The sequence below is a fragment of the Phalangium opilio genome, unplaced genomic scaffold (assembly GCF_054372755.1).
Source record: "Phalangium opilio isolate 3A_F unplaced genomic scaffold, DU_Popi_V2 ptg000002l_1, whole genome shotgun sequence".
Classification (NCBI taxonomy): domain Eukaryota; kingdom Metazoa; phylum Arthropoda; class Arachnida; order Opiliones; family Phalangiidae; genus Phalangium; species Phalangium opilio.
The window spans coordinates 6,078,012-6,096,133 of NW_028324144.1; the positions used below are offsets into that span (position 1 = coordinate 6,078,012).

At 35.0% G+C, this 18,122-nt stretch overlaps 1 protein-coding gene across 3 annotated transcripts in view; it reads right to left on the bottom strand.

Moving 5' to 3' along the window:
- The window catches only part of LOC149718443 (cell adhesion molecule Dscam1-like), a 451,194-nt gene that overhangs the window by 79,975 nt on the left and 353,097 nt on the right, over window positions 1-18,122 (bottom strand). For all 3 annotated transcript variants that reach the window (XM_089845167.1, XM_089845151.1, XM_089845159.1), the window contains exon 21: window positions 5,253-5,546. In XM_089845167.1, coding sequence (XP_089701293.1) covers window positions 5,253-5,546 — 294 coding nt within the window. The remainder of the gene's footprint in view (window positions 1-5,252; window positions 5,547-18,122) is intronic.

An 18,122-nucleotide genomic window follows, 5' to 3' on the forward strand; every position in this document is an offset into this window, starting at 1 on the left:
TGTTATATTTTATTTTGTTGGATAATTTTTGGGATTATTCGGACTTAGGAAATAGCAAGAAGCGATATCTAGTTTATTAGGGAGAGGGTACAAATTCGCCACATTTCTAGCTTTATCTCCTGTCCAAACGTAGGTCCGAAATTAATCCCCGCCTCTAAATTACAACCAGCATCTCATTGGTTCTTGAAAACTCACGTCAGCGCGACGCGAATGACGAAAATTACTTGTATTTTCCAACTGAGGAGGGACTACGAAATAGCCCGGCCTCCTTTTACGTTCCCTCTTGTATTTTGAAATGGGGCTGGTACTATGGCGCGAGAATACTTAGGCATCTTATACCTTCTCCCTAGTAAACTAGATATCGCTTCTTGGAAATAGTAAAGGCTTAAGCGATTTTCGAAATGTAGCCAAAAAAATACGTGACAGACGTTTTCAGTTCTACCAAAGATCCTACTAAGCAAAAATCTCTTTAAGCAGCGCCATTAAGAAGGTGCAATAGCTTTGTTCCCCTTGGTACAGTATATCCCTTGTAATCAATAAAATGTACCCTAATAATTTGAGAGGGGTTATAAGTAACAAAATTTGCAATTGTAATTGAAACAATGAAATATATTAAGCAATACTTTCCCGCTCCTCGAAACGCGCTCCCTCTAGGGCTGGGAGTATCGAAGATTTTTGGTATCGATACCGGTATCGAGTACTGAATATTGTACTCGATACCGGGTATCGGTATCGGAGAAAAAAATACTCGATACCCAAAGTATCGAGTACTTTTTTTTTTTAAAGCGCCACCTATGATAGATTTTGCGTATTTAATTATAATAAGCTTTGTAATTAGTTTTTATTTCTTGGAAAAGCATTGCTGCAATATTTTAAAATTTAATTTAAATTTATTTAATCTAATTTTTAAGATGTGATTTAAGTTTAGTTAGCGCTATTCACATAAATTTTCTGAAAGCTAGAATCCTTTTAAGTATAATAAATCACGTCGAAACGCGTCTAAGTTAAATTTCAGGTCATTTGTATCAATAGGACGAAGGAACTGGCCAAAAAACATACCTCCTCCTATAGAACTTATTTTTGATTTTCGGTTACTCCGAATTTTCTTCAAAAGTCGCGCTTATATATGTAAATCCAATTCTTTGAACGGGATTCTATAGCACGAGCAGGTTGCGTCGTTTTATGCGCGATCGAATGGGCTATGGTTGAAGAAGCTACGTCTGACGTCAGTCTACTCTAGGGATGGAGTATAGAGACTAAACTATGTCGACGAGGGAAACATTCACGTGTTAAAATATAAAGCAAATGACTGGCCGCAAGTTTCAAAAAGAAACGTTCCTTCGATTCCAGGGGGAAAAGATAGGGGTATAAAGTACTCGATGCTTCGGATTTTTCGAAAGTACTCGATACCAGTATCGGATCCCAAAAACGGTACTCGATACCGGTATCGAAAGACTGAAGTACTCGATACCAAGTTGGCATCGAGTAGTATCGAACAGCCCTAGCTCCCTCTATATTTTTCTCGTTGCAAATACCCTTCAGACTAAATGAGATTCTTATATTTATTTATTCAAAAGGTTCCATGCTGGTTTAAATAAATTCTCAAGGAACTAACTCTGCGGAAAGACGTCTGCGGGTGATGAGGCTTAAACGAATTTAGTTTGGAAATTTAATCTCATTATGTTAACGAATAGGCTTAGGTATAGGGGGAAAAATTAGGATTAATCTTGATTAGAATCTCATTAACTCAAGGTCCCCATGGAAAGCAACGAACGTTTCATCCTTTTATTCCCCAGATACGAGTAACTTCATCAACTAACCTAATTCCACTTGAATCTCAAAGAGAATCCCATTTATAAGGATTTGTAATGTAAATTTCTAAGGGATGCCTACTATAAATTACGGAAGTAACTTCCGGCAAGTGAATATGAATAAAATAGCAGCAAAGAGAACCGGCGTTACCCGTCAGGAAAATTCGTTGTCTTAAGGGCCGCCATTTTAAAAGATGGCGGAAATTGAAGGTGCCCAAAAGCCTACCATTATTTAATCAGCGTTGGTTTTTTTTGTAAATCAAGCATTGTTCTTGAGTGGTTTTGATAACCAGAAATCATTGCTATCCAACGTAATTTCAAACAATAACAACTCCCAATATCAGGTATCATAAGTTTATAAGATATGTTCCATAAGTATGACACTACCTATACTTGGTAATGCGAGAGACTTACAGATCGAGCTAGTTCAAGAACGACACGAGAATTGTCTACACTCGATTTTGCAGTTAATTTTCTTATTTAGTCTGTGCTAAGCCTTTGAAAGCGCCTCACCAGGCGTCGCTTTAAGAGAATCCATGACAAACTTAGGTAACATATCATATTACTACCTTTAAAAGCTATGTCATTGTTCTGATATTTTCTCATAACGATTAAATTTCCTATCGGCAATTCCGCGACATTTTACAAAAACTAAATGTTTGTATGATCTGTTCCACATTGTATCATGGAATGATCATTGGTCGACCAAAGATGTTAAAGAAAAAGCGTCATCTTGCGTCATAGACGTCGACGGCAACATCTCCCTTTCTTTTATTAATATTTGCCTTTGATTTTATCAAAAATAACCGCGCCTTGTGTACAAAACCACCCTTTAGTCCAATCTTCATGATAGCCGTCGTTAAAGCTTTGGGTTCGCGAGCCCGATCCAAATTACGCGTAAGAACTAACACTGGTCTAAAGAGAAGAACCAAGAGCAAACTAAAAGCACGCAATCAGTGTAATCACGACGTTAAAAAAATTGGACGTGCTGCATGTACCGAGGAAATATATACCAGTGAAGGACAATCCATTCTAATTCCGCTTTTGAAATTTCAGAAAGAGGATCCGAGAAACTGTGGGCACACATCGATTTCCCTTCTAGCGCGTTTCTGAACTTTCTGGAGCGAAGAGTGGGTACAGTGTTAAGAACTGGGACGAATTACTGCAGGATATGTCCGACATTCAAAGTCAAGGAAACTTTCATAGAAATTGCAAAAATGCTAAGGGGGTAAATATCCGGAAACCCTACACTTGAAATGGAGTTTAAGATGCCCCAAAAAACAACACCCGACTTATTATTTAATTCGCCGTAAAAGTTGGTAATTTATACTGTTTTTCCGTTACAGACACTACCCATTAGAAGTTTTTGAAATAAACTTGATAAGATTAAATATTTTATTTCCAAATAGTGTGAGCTCTAAAAGTACTAAAAATTTGGGTGAAAATTATTGGTAAACTTCTCCTTACTGAAGTGTGAACCGGTAATTTAGCAAATACCTCTATAAATTACCGATTTATATCACACCGTTACCGTAATAGTACAATGGTAGTTCACCGTTTTAAATTACCAAACAGTTTCCAAATTTTGTATCTCCGAGTCAAAATCTTTTAAGTAAAACTGAGCGTACTAGATTACCATACACGAGAAATATTAACCACCTTTTCTTCGAATTCTAGATTTAACTTTATTTCCCATTCGTTCGCGCTATGTAAAGTAGCTGAACTAGGCATGAAGTGCTCACAACTCAACGCAGTTTAACAGAATATATACGAATAATTAATAACTAACCGACAAAGCGGTATTATTTTCTTTTTCCCAAGTTTGAATTGGTAGTTTATGCGATAAATTACCGTTTTTAAAAATGACGGTAATTTCTCATCTCTAGGATTTTACTTTAAATTTACGAAGGCCAAGGAAACTTGGGTTTCAGAATATGGTGCGGAAGTAACCATAATAATACCAACAATTTGAAAACAATCGTGAAAATGTATATGTTAAATTACTAGTGTATATTAATATAGTCAATGATTTTAACACATTTTTCTCTCAAAGCCTACATGTAAATCCATTCAAATTGAAGTTATATACCGCTTTTCATTCAGTATCGCTACAAGTTACAATAAAGTGCCCATAATGTTTTCATGGCTCGTTTTAAGTTTGCCCAATCTGACGGTAATTTAAAAAATTTGGTAATAGTGGATGATGAAACATATCAAATCTAACTTTGAGCATTCTCAGCTCTTTATGGTTCTTAATTTACGTGGGCATGAACAGCAGTACAGATACCAGGAATACTATGCTTTAGAACGCAACAAAGACTTGGGTTAATTCTTCCAAGTTAGATTGGGTCAATGGAAAAGCGCGCTTGCTTTTAAAGTCCATCTCATTCGGAAAAAACATCGTTCAGAAAGATAACCCCTTAAATATATTCTATAATTATTTCGCTTTGAAATGGAGATGATATATGCATTTGAACTATTGTACTCCAAAGTTGAACTGAACCTCGAGGTTTGAGTTGAGAGGAAATTCTGAGGAACTCGGTTGGGTCTTATTTTGGGGTTGCCCTTGTTTTCGTGTAGGGGGATTAATGCGCCGTCTAATTAGTGCCGGTTTGGAAATTTCTAATTAGTTCCGTCTCTCGACTTATATTAGCAGTCTCCCTCGTTCAAACCGCACAGAGGCCGCGGGTCGCCTAATTTAAGGATACCCTAGAAGGTTTTTTATGCCACTTTCGTTGGCTCTTCCAACGAGTTTTCTTTGAAAGAAGGGATATTCTGAATTACAGCCTGAGGTTTTTAGCTAAGGCATAACCACAAACAACCCACTGTATCCTTAGGTAGAGACCCCAGTAAAACGCTTAAGAGATGGTACTATTTAATTACGACTAATTACCATAAGGGTTTCATAGTTCTTGAAAATGTGCCAATAAGGTTTTCGACACGTATCATGCTAATTTATTCTCAATTTATATTTTGCCATTGAAATTTCGTTAGCTGGAAGATATAGCGTTACGTAATTGTTCAAAGATGCAACGATATCGAGGAAACCTAACCCTAGTTCAATTTTTTTCAAATCTTTCAAAGATTTTAATTGAAAATTAGTCAAAGAATCGACGAAATTCAGTGTGTTTTCTCTTCACCCACCATTCAAGTGATTTTCTCACTGTCTAGCACGAGTTTTTAGCGCCCTTATGTTATGGACCCAAAGCTTTGGGGTTTACTGAAATCTTTGATTTTTTTCTAATATCAATGTCAGCTTAAATTTAATATCAAACGATGTAAATTTTTCAGTATTTTTTATAGCTCGTTCACTAACCCAGAACCCATACAGAAAGAACTTCAATTATAGGCCTTTCTCTCTAATGGTTCAAGGTTAGTGGACGGACAAAGGTGTTTCCGGAAAAGAAGAGATTAAAAGAAAGAATTTAATTAAACACTTACCACCGGATTCGGTTAGAGTGGCAAAGACGTATTCGGCGTCCGTAGCACCGGCGTCATTTCGAGCGGTCATCAAGACATTGTACCAGGTCCCAGGGGTTAGGTCAGAAATGATAAGAGGTTCCGTAGTGGCTTGAATGTTGCTGGAAACCAAAAGCCAGTCACTTTCTCCCGTCGATTTGTACTGGACGATAAAAGAATTGACTGGACATCCTCCGGTTTGCCAGGTATCCAGGTTGAGAAGGACGAACGTAGAGTTGATGTTGAGGAATACTGGTTTAGAAGGCGCTACGGGAGCTGTTGAAAAGACAAAAAAATATGATTTTTACTAAATAATTTACTTTCAATTAGGATTAACCGCATTTAAAATTTTAAGATTAGTTTGAGTGGCTGACGCCATCTACCATGCAACATCCCAAGTTACCCAATGAGGACCCACAAATGCCGATAATTTCAATTTTTACTCTAATCAGATGACAATCAATGGTAAGGTAGGATTGCTCATCCATACATATAAAATTTAAGGAAATGCCGGTTCAAAATAATATTAATGCTTGAATATCGTACCTCTACTAAAGTATACAAATCAAGCCTTGGCTAAACTGCACTCTAATAAGCAGCATATCATAGTTGACTTCTTGCGTCATCTAAGAGTTTACTAACTAATAAGTACCATGAAAGCGAGTTAAAATTAACGAGTTTACTTTATGACCCTTATGGACAACGCTTAATTGAAATTAATATATAATATTTACTTCGGCGCTAAAGACTGCACCAACTTGACGACGACTGAATTTCTAGTGATTTGAGATTGACGTTCACAATACTAGTTTTTTAGATGAAAATTTGAATATACAAGTTAGTTCCAGCCGTAATAAAAAACTAACTTTGATATTTTTAAGTCTATTGGTTTTTTATTATGATCTCTCGAATTTTGGGGTTTTATCGTTGCTTCCGGAAAAAGACTCTGAGGGCGTAGAGCCTTTATCTTAAGAGGGGCAGTATAACCTGGCCAGCTTTAGCCCCATGAACTAATCACAGTGTAAGGTGTAATTCAAGGTCATTTTAGAAAAACATTCGATGTTCTATACAGTATTTGAAAGACGTGTTTCTGTGGGCGGTTCCATAACCTGTTGGTAAGACGCGTTTCGTAGCATTGACCGAACAACTCCCCGTTCTACTTTAACTATATTTGTAATTATATTTTTAGAATAACACTAATCGAACACTTGAACGTTTTTAACGTGTATTTATTATTACTGCAGAAAACAACGTGTCCAGTCTTTCAACTGTTTACTGATCACGAACAAAAACCTTCATATTTTATTTCGTAACGCTGAAGTTTCACTAAGAAATCGATTTTAATGGAAACCGATAGATGGTTTGCTTATTAAAGAGATATCAAAAAACCAAGTTGTTTCTTTATATTTGTCTGCTTACAAAACTTTGAAAAATTACCTTCTCGATTTAAAGTAAAACCCGAAAACTATTCTTGTAAAACCTCATCAAAAATAATGAGTTAAAGACTGATGTATAGACTGACTTCATATGCATATGGAGGAAAAATTAATTTCAAAATTGGTTACTAATTCCAAGGCTAAGTGTCTCTAACAAATTTGCCTTTCACCATCATAGAAAAGGTGAGTTTTCGAATTTAATATTTCTAATGAAATAAGCTGAAGTACTGCATTGGAATTTTCTAACTTGCTCAGGGTATTCCAAACAAGTTGGAAAACCAAAATAAACCTCTCCGAGTCCAGACGCAATGAAGAGGTTTTTTTAAGAAATTAAATAAATATAATTGATATTAATTATTTTAATCGTTTTTAATTTACCTTAATACTAGTTAAATCGTTTTAAGAAACTTTATTCCTAAAATTATTTTAAACATAGCTATTTTTGACGTTTGAATTCAAGCGTATGTATCTTTAAGAATTTTTGGAAATTTAGGATTTATGAGGCGATTGATTCACAATCAATGATAAGAAAACCCACAATTGCGTGAACCTTTGGCGGAATCCTTCCATTGTAGGAGGCTAGTCGTTTCACGTAATCCTAGCCGATCGCCGTATACTTCTAAATCCTAACGATAGGAGTAGAAGCCAAAAATTGCTCTCTTCGAACACGTTTGCTCCGATTTGCCAACTGCGAACGCGGTGACAGACAGACACACACACACAGAAACGTCCAGTGTAATACCTATACGTGACGTCATCGTCACTCGGAGAGGTAAAAAGTTTGAATGTGTTTACTTTAGATTTCATTGCCAAAGACATAAAGAATAACACTTTCGAATTAAATATTACTTAAATGCAGATGTATCATTGGCAGATACGGGTTGCTTTTGGGAAGTGACAGTATTTGCGAAAGACTGAAAAAGTTACTTAGTAAAAAAAACTCTCGCAGAAAGCAAAGCAATTAAAGTTGCCAAAAAGTCTTCTTATTTTTATTTCTTTACGTGCACGCCCATATTAAGTAACGTAACGCAAAGTGATTTCTTGCCAAAATACTCGCCAAGAGTTTTCTTGGACAGAAAATAAAAAGAGGCCGTTTAGAATTAGATAAGGAATAAAAGTTTATCGCTGTTGGGATTGAGGAAGAGATGTTTAGAGGACCTTTCTAAGAAAAGCAAGAGTATTTCTCTCTCTCTCTCTGGACCTTTCTGGAATAAAGTGTAAATATAAAAGGAAGGGTTTTACAAGGAGGAAACTTTTATGGTCGGGTCATTAGAGTGAAGCAGCGGCGAGTATTGAAAGCAATTTTATTTAGTTCTCAAACGACTTTAAGCTTGAACCGTCTCTCAATATCTAAAAGGGTACAAGAGGAAAGTCGCCTTGAAATTGGATTTCAATTTCAGAGAGTTTTACTCGAAAGTTACTCCCTAACCCGGTTCCCCTTTGGAAAGAGTGATATTTTTCACCAGTTCCTTAATGGCAGAGAAACTTTTATAAAATTAAGATTGAATTAAAAATAATTAAAATAACAATGGGTCGAGGATATTACGAAAAACATTTGCCACTGATGGCTCGACCGGGTTTATTTTTGGTGAACTCATAATTGGAGTAAATTTGAACAGATTGAAGGATAATTTTGTTTTTCAATGCGGGGTAGTTGTATTGTAAAGCTTAAATAGGTGGCCATCTTGGAAAATTGCGCCCAGATAATTAAAACATTATGACGAGTAATTATGTGTTAATATTGAACAGATAAGTGGAATGCATTTTGTGTTAATGTTGAATAGATAAGTGGAATGCATTTTGTGTTAATGTTGAACAGATAAGTGGAATGCATTTTGTGTTAATGTTGAACAGATAAGTGGAATGCATTTTGTGTTAATGTTGAACAGATAAGTGGAATGAGTTATGGGTTAATGTTGAACAGATAAGTGGAATGAATTATGGGTTAATGTTGAACAGATAAGTGGAATCTCACCAAAAACTTCTCTGTAAAAATATGCCAAGTTGTTTGGCCGTAAAAAGAAGTGAGATCTAAAATACGGCCAAGTTATTATCTCCAGGTGATCCAACATTTTATTCGACTTAAAACTTCTCAAGAATGTTTTTCTGACTTGGCCATTTGCATATCAAGGATTCGTTTAATTCCAGATATGGATCGAAATTAAAATATTAAATAAAATTGGTTAAATATTCTTGATAAGCCTTTGTGGTTAAACTTGTAATTTCCGTTATTAACCTTCACGGGTGCAAAGAAGAAGAATGCAAGTTTGGAATGCTAATGGCCAAGTCAGAAAAACATTCTTGAGAAGTTTTAAGTCGAATAAAATGTTGGATCACCTGGAGATAATAACTTGGCCGTATTTTAGATCTCACTTCTTTTTACGGCCAAACAACTTGGCATATTTTTACAGAGAAGTTTTTGGTGAGATTTCACTCCTTTTTGTACGTGCATGTTCTTGTAGATTTATAGAAGTAGGATTATGAAGTGAAATAAACATTTGTACTTTTAGATTTTTATTTTTTCTTTCCAAGAGTTTTACTTGGCTTTGCCTTTTTCAACTTTTTTGCATTCAACTTCCTTTTTTTTTCTCAGGCTGTGATAATTGTTAACCGTATTTCTATTCGAAGAACACAATATTGTGGCAAGTAACACTTTTAATCAACAGAATAGATTTAAGAAAAACAAAATGAATCAAAACACGCTTAGAACCATTTCAGACGAAATGAAAAGGAAATGAGTAAAAAATTTAATTACTAAAACATTATGTAAAAAAACATAAATTTTGCAATAATACGAAAGAATCATATTAGTAAAAAATATTAATATTAAAAGACGAAAGAATTAAATTATAATGTCCTTTTACGAGGGGATATAAATTATAAAACCCCCATTTCAGGGGCTAACAGGGGAAAATTCCCGCTTTTGGGACTTTTTCCTTTCTTTGTATGCTAAGTCCGACTTGTATGCCAAATTTTATCATTCCCGCAACACCGGAAGTGCCCTAGAGGTTTAGATGATGACTCTAATTCTAAACCCCCATTTCAGGGGCTAAAAGGGGAAAACTCCCGCTTTTGGGACTTTTCCCTATCTCTGTATGCTAAGTCCTACTTGTATGCCAAATTTTATCATTCCCGCAACACCGGAAGTGCCCTAGAGGTTTAGATGATGACTCTAATTTTAAACCCCCATTTCAGGGGCTAAAAGGGGGAAACTCCTGCTTTTGGGACTTTTCCCTTTGCTTGTATGCTTAGTGGTACAAGTATGCCAAATTTCATCATTCTAGCACCACCGGAAATGCCCTAGAGGTTTTGATGATGACTCTAATTTTAAACCCCAATTTCAGGGGCTAAAAGGGAGAAACTCCCGCTTTTGGGACTTTTCCCTTTGCTTGTATGCTTAGTGGTACAAGTATGCCAAATTTCATCATTCTAGCACCACCGGAAATGCCCTAGAGGTTTAGATGATGACTCTAATTTTAAACCCCCATTTCAGGGGCTAAAAGGGGGAAACTCCCGCTTTTGCGACTTTTCCCTTTGCTTGTATGCTTAGTGGTACAAGTATGCCAAATTTCATCATTCTAGCACCACCGGAAATGCCCTAGAGGTTTTGATGATGTGTCAGTCAGTCAGTCAGTCAGTCAGTCAGTCAGTCTCATAATGTGTCATTTTCACATAGGATTATCACAGAAACCAAATGAGTTAGAAAGCTGGAAGTTGGAGGACTTCCTAGGATTAACACTGTGCCCTTGAGGTGCAAATATGAGTGGTGTACTATTCCCCAGTACCGAGTTAAGAGGGGGTCAAAATGAGGCTGAAATGTTTCGGGTAAAGGATTGCTGGTAGTGCACGACAACTTGGAGGGTGCACTGCCGTGCACCCAGATGAATTATGGGTTAATGTTGAACAGATAAGTGGAATGAATTATGGGTTAATGTTGGACAGATAAGTGGAATGAATTATGGGTTAATGTTGAAAAGATAAGTGGAATGCATTTTGTATTAATGTTGAACAGATGAGTGGAATGTATTTTGTGTACATATTCATTATAATTTGTTTAATATGTTTGTTTATCTTTTTTGCAAATTGGCTACTCCCTCTCATGATATGGTAAGGTTTATAAATTTTTTCACCTCAATACTCCAGTTAATAATTCAACCATCGTTTGAAATTAACTGAACACCGCGATTTAAATAATAAATTACAATTTCTCTATTTACATATAGTTATTATAATGAACCTGACCATTAATTCAAAAGATCGGGCATTAAAATTTTACCAGTGAATTCAAGTTAGCTTTTTAATAAAACATGAGAACCCGTTACTTTCTCTAACGAACAAAGATTACCTAGATAATAAAGGTATAGAACTTTGAAATTCCATTTCTTCTCAATATAAGAAGAAGGTGGAGCTAAACTAAAAGTTCAAACATAACCCTATAATATTCTCCATAAATTTGGGTCGAAAGGGCATAGTTTGCTACAAAGGCTCATCCTTTAAGAAATGTTAAAGCTGCTTCTGGAGTTCTATTTCCAGTAGACACACATTTTCTGGTCAACGATTAGCCTGAAGCGCATCTTTCTATGTCCTTTTATTTGTTGAAATATGATGAACCAGATTTAAGAGGAAAATTAAACAAACAAATGAAAAAAGAGAAGTCTAAGCTGTTAGATTATATTTTCATTTTTAACATCCTCTATGGTTAAACGATGGCAAGGCACTCCTTTAAAATTTGTCTCGCATGGATAAAAGCCCCTTCAGCAGACCCATACTTGCGCATTATAGCTTTATGCTTCTAATAAAATCAAAAACCATAAAAATTGGAAAGTTCCCCATTTGTTCCAATGAAAAAGTTTAAAGTAGGAATGAAAATAAAAAGGCATCTGAAAATTCCATTAAAGAGAATGAAGGAGCAGCGATCTGTGTCTGAAGTTATTATTGGCTATTCTTTTAAATCGCTACAGCTTCATTATCCGAACAGAGACTTTGTAGCTAGCTTCCTGCTCATGGAAACCTAGATTACCGAGCATATTAAAACAGAGTGGGAGTGTTAGAGACAACTCCGAAATTCCCCAAACCAAAACGTCATTAAAAGCATTCTTCTGGCCCCCCCTCTTCTTCTCTCGGTGACATCTCGATTAACGCCACACTTCCAGTTAACGTCTTAAGATAATGCGATTCACCCGTTCACCAAAACCCAGCCACGCTTCGCCTCCTCTCTCCGAAGAATTAGTCTACTCTACCCCCGCTATCCTGATACAGTGCACACTGGAATTACACTGGGTTGCACTAGGGCAAAAGCCAAAATGAGGGGATAAATGAAGACACACATCGCAGGGTTGATACAAAAATTTCCAAAACTAATTTCTACAATATTAACTGGTTTTAATTTTCAATTTTGCTAGTGTATCATTTTTCATTTAAGTAGTACTTTCAATATAAAATAGCAGAACTGTCAACAGAAAAATGTATTAATTTATGCGCACATTTTTCTGCACAATGCAAATTCAGATGCTGAAGTTCACCGCGTAAACGACGAGGAATTTTACTAAGAATAATTTTCTCTAACTTCGAAATAGTTATGATTTTTGAGTGAAATGCTTTGCTATAAACTAGGTTCTAAAGCATATAAAGATGGAAAACAGTAACACTTTTCACAGACAAATAACATTTAATCGCTATTTTGTGGTTTTTTGAAACACTTAGCCTGGCAAAAATCTACCCTGATTTACTTCAGATCTTTTCGGTTTTCCACGTTCGTATGAACCCTGGAACCCAATTTGGTTGGGCGTTGCCTGGCACTGACGAAAGTCGAAACACCCAGGGAACTGGAGAAGTATGGTCGATGCGAATAAGGAGGGAGGGGGTGTAGAAGCGTTTTCCTTGAGTTTATCCATACAATGACGAGGAATAAAGTACATGGATGATGTTTAGTGTTTGAACGGCTTGTTATACCACTAAAATTTGTTCATTACATGGCGTACCTTTGGACAAATTAAGCGAATAGTTAACTATAACTAAAATAAAAGTTAAAAAAATTGAAGTGAGGCAATAAATAGAGTGCCTGTGACGTGATTAACCATTCCATTTAGCCAATGAAAGTAATATTTACTGCCCTCACAGAATACAAGGGAGAAACCCAGAGCACGCTGTCAAACCGATTTCTGTTACCAATACATGACAATCTCCATGAAGCAAAAATATTTCAAAGTCCAAAAAACTAAAGTGTTTATCAAATGCGAAAAAAATGTCTTCAAGTAAGTCGCTGATTGGTCGACCAAAGAAGCTAGGGAAAAGCACAACCTTCTAAACGAACCAAATATCACACTGGAAAGTAGAGGATTTTATCATCCACTCTACAACCTCAGCTTGTTTTATAATTTTATTCTTCTTACAAGAGTGGACCAACGTAACAGTTCAAATCAAGAAATCGAGAGCTACATCGCGTGCCTTATTCTCAAAACACAGTTTTCTTTTGTTCAGCCTTTCTGTAGGAGCAACGGAAACAGCTCCGTTACATTAATAAACCCTCTTTCCAAGTATGTACGGCGGTAAAGAGAGTTGAATGGTAATTACGTTTTTCGTTATCCCCTCGAGGGTTTTGTAACGAACGAGTACTTACTAGATAAAACGTTGATCATTGTTAGGTTTTTTAATCCATCTTTATAGTTTACTTTGCGTTCCTTTCTGTACTTCTTGTTTCGAATTAAGATAATGAAACATCATAATCGGAATAAAAATAAAGATGGTAAACCCATGAAAAACAGAAGAGATTATGGTTACGTCGCCCTTATACATGAGGGTGATATCGAATAACTGAATATTTTACTTATCCATTCCTAATTTGTATTTTCTTTTATTTAATCAGGGATAGATTTAATTTTAGATGTAGGAATGGAGAACGGTTAGTATTTACGTCTGTTCGACTCATAGCCCAGTATAGAGCCCCTCCCTCCAACACGTAACGAAAAGTTTAAATTATCTTATTGGCTCACTTAAACTACGTTTTGATGACGTTGCTGACGGGGACGGCGAAAAATACGTAATTCCTTTTTACCTCTGTCGCTATGACCCGCCTCTTCTTTCATACCCTCCCGTCCGGGGGAAGGGGTCCGGGACTTTGACGCGCGCCCACATTACTCTGTTCTCTATTCCTACTTCTATAATTAAGTCTATCCCTGATTTAATATAGTAATTGAACTTTCTTTTAAGTCAATTCAGCTAACGTTGAATAAATAATAAATTGATTGAATAGGAAGGTAAGTTAATGGAATTGGGTATAAACAATGCGTCCATTTCTCTATAGGCCAAATGACGTCTGTTTCTGATTGATCAAGTATGGATTCTTGACCACATCTAGATAATTACCATCCATCTCTCTTACGCCGTGTTGGAGGAATGCGATATTGGGAGGAGATTCGATATTAATATAGTCTCGCGCTGTTCGTGTCTCATTTAGTCGCCCTTCTCACCCCTTGAAAGCCAAACCCGGCATTTCCACTAATGGTATATTAACCGAACTCCATTGGGTGCACCACTATCGGAAATAACGCCAAGGAAATAGCCTTAAGCCATTATGCGGATACCTATAACGCTGTTGGAGGTAAGCAGTTGTAATGTATTCTGCTCCATCAAAGGTGTACCGAAAAGTACGTAAAGTAAATTTGGGGTTAAGTTTGTTTTTCGAAGTACAAAAAGCTTGCTAAGAGGTACATTTTTAGTAGACAAGAGTTAAAACAGATCCTGAATTGAAATATCGTCACAATTTTAAGTAGATAATTTTAAAGGTCTAAAAAGAGTTTCCGGTCTATGTAAACACTAATGTTTGGGTAAATCCATTGGAAATATCTGTAGGATTTTCTTTTCTTTAAACTAACCTGCGTAAAAATTTCAAATTTCGTAAAACGATGCTTAATCACGGGCTAATCATAAAGATAAATTGGTATTAAAATAACTTCAATTATTTAGCATTTACTTTGGTTAACTAATAATTTCTTCAATAACACTTGGCTTCAATTAGTTCCCATTTATGGTTTCAATCGCACTAATTTTCCTTTAATGGTCCGTTTCATCCTGAACGTATGTTCGTGTAACCCAACATTTTTATTAAGGATAGACTAAATATTATTAGAAGCTTAGCATTGAGCTCGCTGACGTTGTCAATAGAAAAAGAGTATAGAAAAACCGCCATATTTATAGGTGGATTCAGAAAATTTAAATTACACGTACTTAAACTTAATTGTTCTCAATAAAAAAGTAGAAAAGGCAAATATTCTAAAGTCGAAATTACCATATAAAGTTGTTTCCAAACGTATCAGACGTATATTTAATTAAAAACGGTGGGGACTAAATGCCTGAGATAATTGGAAAAAAATTCCATGTTATTTCTATAGAAACATTTTCAATTTTCCGTCTATATCTGCGACTATTTTTCAGAAACTGAAAACCACTCTTTGCAACGTTATTTATTTTTATAATATAATCTATTGAAAGAATATATTTGAAATTTTAACCATACATTAAGGGTCCGAATTTTAGTTCTGTGCATATGTTTAAAAACGCTAACTATAACACGAGAAAAGTTACATCCAATCAAAAAACCACTCTTATACATAAAAGTCAGTATGAAGTCTTATCTTAGGTCTAAATACGAAGTTCTTAACAGGCTGAATGCCTAGGGACCCAACCTTGAATAACTTAAAGAGACGAATTCTAATCTCCCATTGGTAAATTCGGTAACGATTTGCGATTGTGCATAAAGAACAAAGAAAGTTCTTTCAAATTAAACATAAATATGCGTTAAATGGCAAGAATTGGTGAACTACTTTGAAAAAACAAAAAAAAATCTTACAAGGCTATAGATTTCAATGTACGTTGTGACGAAGTAATTAATAATAAACCGGTAAACGTCAGCACCAAGTTTCTGGCTTTTCATAACCAAAACTGACTGGTCTATTTTTTATCATTTAATTAATATTTAAGGAACAAGCGGATAATCGAATATAACCAAGTACAAAACAACTTAGCATATTTACCTTGACGCCCTCCCTTGAACCAATAATAGTCCGAGGACAAGGACAAGAAGGTGAGAAGCGCCTTGCACGTAACTATAGCCAAGAAACTTTCTTATCTATAATAGGAAGCACCGTACCTAAGTTAATTAAAATACCTTTACCGATATTTCTTCATACAATGTTAGCCCCTGGGAAGGAAAAAGGTACTCTCCGTTATATCGAGCGAAAGGGACTGAAACTAAAAGTTAGGGCTGTACTAATATTCCTGAACAATAATGTTACTTTCGGTTATTCTCTTGCTTATAATTACAGGAACTAATGGAAAGGATTAGTCGAATTTAAAAATTAGAAATAGGCTAATGTTGGAATTCTTTTAACGAATAATTAAATAGAAATGTAATATTAATTTTAAAACATACGAATTTCCAAATATGCGCGGATAAATAATTTAGTTCCATATAAGCACTTAATATTTCTTAATAATTCAAATTTATATTCTTATTATTTCTTCAATTATTATAACGCGTCTAAATTTCATGTTTTTATTTTGTTTTAAAATTTCAGAAACCAGCGATTATATTGGAATTTTTAACGATTAATCGAAGTGAATTCGATTACTTATTAAAGAAAAAATAATTAAATTTTCAAGTATTCGATACGAAATATTTATAACTCGATAAACTAATTACAAAATTTCTTAAAATTAATGTTTTCATACTATCTTATTATTACGGTTTTAATTTTACGCTTCGCGTTCCTTATAAAAAGTTTAATCGATTAATGTGCAGTGTTTTCTAATCGGTTAGACGTTTTAATGGGCGATTAATTGCATTTTGTTTCTGTTTTTGTTTTTCGATATTATTATGAATCTAATTTTATTCTTTGAGTTTTTTTCCTACAAACTTTTATTAAAAGTCTTGTCTTATCGATAGCAATTAAAAATTATATAATAAGTTAACACGCAGTTCTTTCTAATCGATTAATGATTTAAGAGTCGATTAATAGCATTTTATTTCTGTTATTGTATGACATCTAGATAAAAAGAGATGGGCCTAAACAGCCTAACAGGAGAGATAACGTTTCAGTCAGGGTTTGACGATGAATGAATAAACTCATTCTTAACCAAACAAGTCGCATTTACTCGGTGACCGGCCTACACAATAATTTCTAACATTCTATATGTTTAAAAATAAGCGATTTTCTAATCGAATAGTTTTCGAACCGAAGACAAAAAACCCAGTCTTTGCACACCCCTAAGCGTGTAAAAGTTCTCAATTATAAAAGGGGATGCAGAGAGAGGGTGGCTTAAATCAATACCTTAAGGCAATAGATAATAACGGTAGGAAAATTTTGGGTTCCCAGTTTTTTTATTTTTTCTTGAAGTCTAGTAACCATAGTTTAATCGTGATAGTGAGAGTCATCGAATTAATTAAAAGTCTAGAACAGAGCGAAGAGCTTCTTTTTTAACCCTCGGAGAATATATAAGGATGGTTACGTTTTTTACCATGGAGTAAAAACTTATCCCGACCCCCTGGAGGTTTAAATAAAAATAATTCGAAGAGCTGCTTCAGACTGCCTACACAGATAACATACACTTTGTAAAAATCAATTAATTTTTGAAATATAAACTATTAATATTCTTTGGACTCTTTTAATGCAAGAATCGCATAACCGAATGAGTTAATGCCCTAATTTTCGGCAATTAAGATACAGCAACGGAAATCCCCAGGAAATGATACGACAATTGAAAAAAAAAGTCAAATGACCATTTTTGAGTTGATGGTTAATTATGTATTTTTGGCATTTACAATTTTTTATGAAGAAACCAAATGATATCAATTGTACTGGTTCAACATTACACTACTTTCGAATAAATGGTAGTGCGTTAGCAAGTCCGCTTCAACATACTTCCAAAGTTTGCAAAATAGGACAAATAGATTTTTGGGGTTTGGTGAAAGCTTATAATGGCGCTAATGCTTTCTTGGAAAATTTAAGTAATTATTTTTTAAATTTAGACATTTTAAATGTGTGTGGTTGCCAAAACTAATCTAGTACCTGAGATATTTAAAGTTAAAAGTCACCCCAGTGACTGTGGTGAAATTCAAACGACATTTGCTTAGAGCTTAGAAGATAAGATAATTGTTTCAAATATAAACCATTTCCTTTTCGTATTATGCCTTAAATTTAATTGAGAAACTGAAATAAATGCAATTAAATTTAATGAATCATCGGTAAAACACTCCAATCTTAAATTGAAAACTATGTCACGAACGACGTTATGAATTCTTTGAAAAACGTTTCAATATATTTCAGCACTTTCCTCTCCAATTAAAAATGGTGTCAGCCCTCCTTGTTATTTCCAATATTCACCAATATAAAAGAGAAAGAATCAATAAAGAAGAGGT